Source organism: Tupaia chinensis, unplaced genomic scaffold (assembly GCF_000334495.1).
Source record: "Tupaia chinensis unplaced genomic scaffold, TupChi_1.0 Scaffold139871_1, whole genome shotgun sequence".
Lineage (NCBI taxonomy): Eukaryota > Metazoa > Chordata > Mammalia > Scandentia > Tupaiidae > Tupaia > Tupaia belangeri.
In genome coordinates, this window is record NW_006199750.1 from 1,716,996 (window position 1) to 1,722,215 (window position 5,220).

A 5,220-nucleotide genomic window follows, 5' to 3' on the forward strand; every position below is an offset into this window, starting at 1 on the left:
GAAGCTGCATTTTCTCAGTGTAAGCATCATTATCCAAAACCAAAAACACAAGAAAAAGGAAAAAAAAGATCTAACTGAAAGCTGCAGTACCCCCATAAAAAGCACATGAACCCTAAAAGCAAAAGTGGCCTAATTAATTCTGCATCTCAGTTCCTTTTCCACCTCCTGTTGTTGAAGATGTAGGGCCCTGAGACTATTATTGCTTTTAGATCACTTTGTTATTGACTATTCTCTGTATGATCATTTATTTTAAAGGACTGATGTCACATTTGGTGTTATATCTGATGACATATTGTGGACATTTTCTCCCAGAAATGGCTCTTTAAGGCTGAGTGCAAGAGGTTAAGCTGCCTGACTGAGGCCAAACGTAAGACTGCAGATTTTTAATCTAAATTCCTAATATCCTCTGGAATATAATTTAACATTTATTTTGTATACTACATGTTATTATTGAACCGTGAGCTGCGTGCTGCATATTCATGTCCAGAAAAGGGAGAATAAAAATGACTTTCTATCTTATTAAAAAATAAGCAATGTATATTTTGCAAAAATCAAAATAGTTTTTATGTGGGGAGAGGCATTTCCCCCCTTAATCAATATAATTTTAACTGACTTCTAAAAATCATAATATGTGAAACTACAATAAAAAAAATTATGTTATCAAATCCAAAGGACCTTTTTCAGCTTTTCCAATTTGCTTATCAGACTTCATAAACTGGATCATAACAAAGGGAGGAAAATGTTTTCTTACGCTCTGATAACAAGATGATGCAGAATAGGAACAAATGAAAATAATGTCTATTCTCTTTTTCCGTGAGCCATCAATCACAACCATCTACAAATCAAGGCTCAGAAAGTATCTAGGTATTTGGACATTTATTACCATCTTTCCTGCCTCGTAATCTCATGCTAAAACACCAGGGCTGGGGAAAAACCACTACACACAATGCTACCTAGAATCCCATTTGATTTGTAAATGCTCCCTTCCTGGATTAAAATACTCAAATGGGAAAGTGTTGCTTAAAAGGAGAAATATTTTATCCTCTGACTTTGAAACAAAGGGTCTGTGTTAAGGAAGTTTTGCCTGTGTAATATAATAAATAAATACATTTGACACCATCATTGAATAGGACCCCTACATTAACTATAAAAAAAAATGAACTTCTCCTTCTGGGGTGAGTAACTGTGAAACGCGGCATTGGACCCTTGGACAGTGGTGATAACGGAGTTAGGCTCATTACCAAGCTCTGTACCCGCTGCGACTGGCAAGCGGCGGTTTATACACTGACCATGCTCCACGGCTGTTTTTAGTGTCGCTTCAGGATGTGTCGAACCTAGAGGGTTACGCACAAATCGTCGCCGGCGCCGCAAGTCATCTTCCCAGTAGTCAAGGCGCCAGAACTCACGAGGACGACTACAATGAAACAGAGAAGCCACATATGTTAGCAATTATCAAACAGCGTGGTAGCGCTGAATTTCTGCATAAAGCTCTCCTTGTTTGCTCTGCCTTTTTCTCCCCCCTCCTCTCTCCTTCCTCTTAATTCTCCCTCCTTCTCACACTCCCCTTTCTGCAATCTTTAACTTAGGTATGTCCTTGAAAATAACAATATCACCTTCTGGTCTAAGGAACTCCTTTTCCTTTTCTTGGAAGGTGAAATGAGCACTAAATACATCATTTTGAAATGAATTGCTGACAGTGTGATCAGTTTCCCCACACTCTGGTGGCATGTGCTCGGATTTCAGCCTCATTTCAGCCTCAGCAGGGCACCTTTCTCGTGGCTGCATTTATAAACCAGAATAGGGAAAAGGCTATTATAAATATGGTATAGCATTACCTATATTAATCAAAGTCTGTCCCCCTTCATTTTTCTTCCTAATTTGTGCCTTTTTGCACAAGGTCAGTAAATCATATCATGAATTCTTGGTCCAGAAAGTGTTAACTTTAATGAATATCTCAGTTACATGGTTATGTATGTGATAATAAAATATTACTCTGTTTAGATGTGCAGGAATTTAATTAAAATAATCTCTTAAAATATTCATTACATTTAGCCCCTGAGGCTTAGAACAACACAAGAAAATGCATTTCTTTTCCATTTACTGTTTTTAAATAAACCATTCCTGTAGAGTGAAACAGCAATCTATTTTCAAGCAAATCAGATTGGATTTCTGCTTTATGTACTCTGTTTTTATATTTAATTAAAAACTACATGCTATATGATGTGCAATAATTGCCATATCAAAAGTATACTTTTGTAAATGTATTTCTGGGGAAAAAAAGGTTCATTCAATTCAAGGTCTCTGATATTTTCCCCCAATTACGTAGATCTTTTTATATGGTAATTTATATATATGTCAACTTTCTCTCCTTTTAACTAATCATGGTCTAGCATGCAGGAAAATATTTTGTAAGGAAAATACTAATATGAAGTTTTTACATTTACACTATGGGAAAAAAATCTCTGCAGAACATATTTAATTGACTAAAGGTATACAGCACAAAAAATTGTTAAGCTTCAATAAAGACATAAAAAGGTATGCATAATCAAAATTTCTGCAGGAGTGACAAATACAAAATAAAATCTCACTTGTATTTCATGAGCTAATAAAATTGTACCTGTCAACTTTGACAAATTAGTAGTCTTGACCAACTGACAGTCCTAAAATACCCAAGTAAAAGTTTTCCTAATTTTGATCTTCTAAAGATGCTATCTTTAAAAATTCAAAATATCCTTATAAAGAAATACATGTATGAATTAGAATTGCCTCAGGCTAATAAAAACAGGCCATAAATGGCATATTATTTAAAAGCCATATGTTAAAAACAGTAAAAATTCAATGTTATTTTCTGAGAATGCTAAGGAGACCAGGCTGAAGAGAACAGAACACATTTCCTTTGTTGACTCTGGTCATACACAGGAGGGAGAGACAGAATATCATAATCAAAACAAAATACAAGAGAGGGTAAGAATTGCAGTCCTCAAAAAGCACAATTAAAAAGCTCTTTTTATTACCTTACTCTACTTTCCTTCGTTATTTTGCCACCTAAATTCAAGAAAACGAACACTACCGTATCATTTTTAAATCAAGTAAGCAATGCCTACAGAACACACATACAGGCGAAAGACAACAGTTGTTGAACTCAGTTAATAAAATAAAATTCTCCTTAGGTGAGAGGGAGAAAGGAGGTCCACAGATGGCTGGCGGAGGGCTTTGATAGTCATGGAGCGAGGGTAGCACTTCATCATTCTGCCTACCTACATTTATCTGTTAAAATTATTATCAAATATCAGCCAGGATGCAGTCGTGAATCACAGGCTGCTCCTCGTCTTCAGGGGAATGACACAATGAGGGTCTATTCATCAGGGCGGCAATCCTCACAAGTAATTAGTTCCCTAGGTTGAGCTCTCCTACAAAGCCTGTCTCCGTCAGCACCACAAACATATGACGATGTAAAGCTAATGAAAGCTGCTAAAATTTGTTAACCTTTTACGCCATCAATCCTTCTAATGCTCTGTGCTTCGGTATTACGCAAAGACGGTAAATTATTCATTTGTCATTCATCCATCCTGCTGCATTTCGAGTCAAATTAAACGATGTCATTCTTTTTGATAACAATTAAAAGCATAAGAGATGGTAAGCTACCATGATGAAATTCTTACTAAATTAGGCAACGAGAATTTCTGCCATGGTGCGCAGCCGGGCATGAAACCCGTGGCTGTAAAAGCAAGTGCACAATCGTTTATATTGAACCGAAAAACCAAAGGAATTATTAAATCACTTACAAATGATCAAGCAACTCGAAGAGACTATCAATGGCAATAATAACCCAAATTAGGAAGAAACAGAATTACGCCATTTATTTTTGTAGTCTTCAACATTAACAAAAAATGGCCAACATGGTGGCATTTGACCGAATCAAAAGCATTAGCTGTTGAGAATTCGTACCGTTAGTAGCAAATTTTAAAAGATAAGCTTCGGGACTAGCAGTTAGCATAATGGCTATGTCACTGGACTCCCATGTAGTCGACCGCGGTTCGAGTCCTGGACCTGGGGGCTTAAACTCATGCCGGGCGCATGTGCGTGCATGCCCAAGACCCTGAGAGGAGATTGGAGGAGAAGGGATTGCGGCGTGGCCGTCCCCCCTGGGGGGTGATTTCTCACTTTCTGTCTCTCTGTCTCTCTCTCTCTGTCTCTCTGGTGAGCACACATGCCCTGTAGCAAAAACCTCTCCAAAAAAAAAAAACAAAAGATAAGCTTCGTTTACACTAACTATATCTAGTGTGACTTAAAATACAAATATGCTACTCAGCTTCATTTACACTAACTATATATAGTGTGACTTAAAATACAAATATGCTACTCAAAATCTAAAAATAAAAGAACTACTCGGATATAATCTAGATAGAATAAGGAACTTTTTACCCCAGTAGAATAATACATATTTACAATCTCCTGAAGCTATGTCATTTAAAGACTATCTTCTCAACATACTCTTCCTACAACAATTAAACATAACCTGAAGACAACACAAATATTGCTTATTTCAGAGCACAAATCTAGCAAGGATTATAAAATCGTCTAAGGAGACCAACAATTTTAAGGCTTTTTTAAATTTTTTTTTTCATCTCTCTATAAAAAGCACTGCTCCAGCCGAGATGGGACACAAAGCATTCAAGAAACGTACTTAAAATCAGTACCTATGAGTTTCATTTGGAAAAAAAAAAAAGCAAAACAAAAAAAAAACAGCACTTATTCCATTTCTGACTGTGAAAGTAACGTATGTTCTCTGGAGAAAAAGCCACACTGACTTTCTGAGAGGAAGGCACGGCGACAAGGTTCAAATCCATTTACAAAGGAATGGCCTGGCCTAGAAGTCCAATGTTAGGTTTCCCATCTCAGTTCCCTCCAAGACATGCACACTCGGCATAAAGCTCTCCTACTGAAAACACCAAGCACCCTGGGACCACCAGACGGTGTAATGGCTATGTCACTGGACTCCCATGTACTCAACTGAGGTTCAAGTCCCGGAACTGGTGACTTCAAACTCATGCCAGGTGCATGTGCGTGTGTGCCCCAAACCCCAAGAGGAAAATGGAGGGGAAGGGATTGCACCATGGCCATACTTCCAGGGGTGATTTCTCACTTTCTTTCTTTCCATCTCTCTCTGTCTTGCCAGGGAGCGCATAGGCCCTACAGCAAAAATCTCTCTCAAAAGAC

At 37.6% G+C, this 5,220-nt stretch overlaps 1 protein-coding gene across 1 annotated transcript in view; it reads right to left on the reverse strand.

The window, feature by feature from the left end:
- LOC102499849 (lipopolysaccharide-responsive and beige-like anchor protein) overlaps positions 1-1,728 on the reverse strand; it is a 358,799-nt gene extending 357,071 nt beyond the window's left edge. The window contains exons 1-2 of the mRNA XM_006162336.2: positions 1,559-1,728; positions 1,290-1,414 (exon numbers count right to left, since the gene is read on the reverse strand). Of these exons, the coding sequence (XP_006162398.1) occupies positions 1,290-1,414; positions 1,559-1,728 (295 nt within the window). The remainder of the gene's footprint in view (positions 1-1,289; positions 1,415-1,558) is intronic.
- Positions 1,729-5,220: the final 3,492 nt, after the last annotated feature.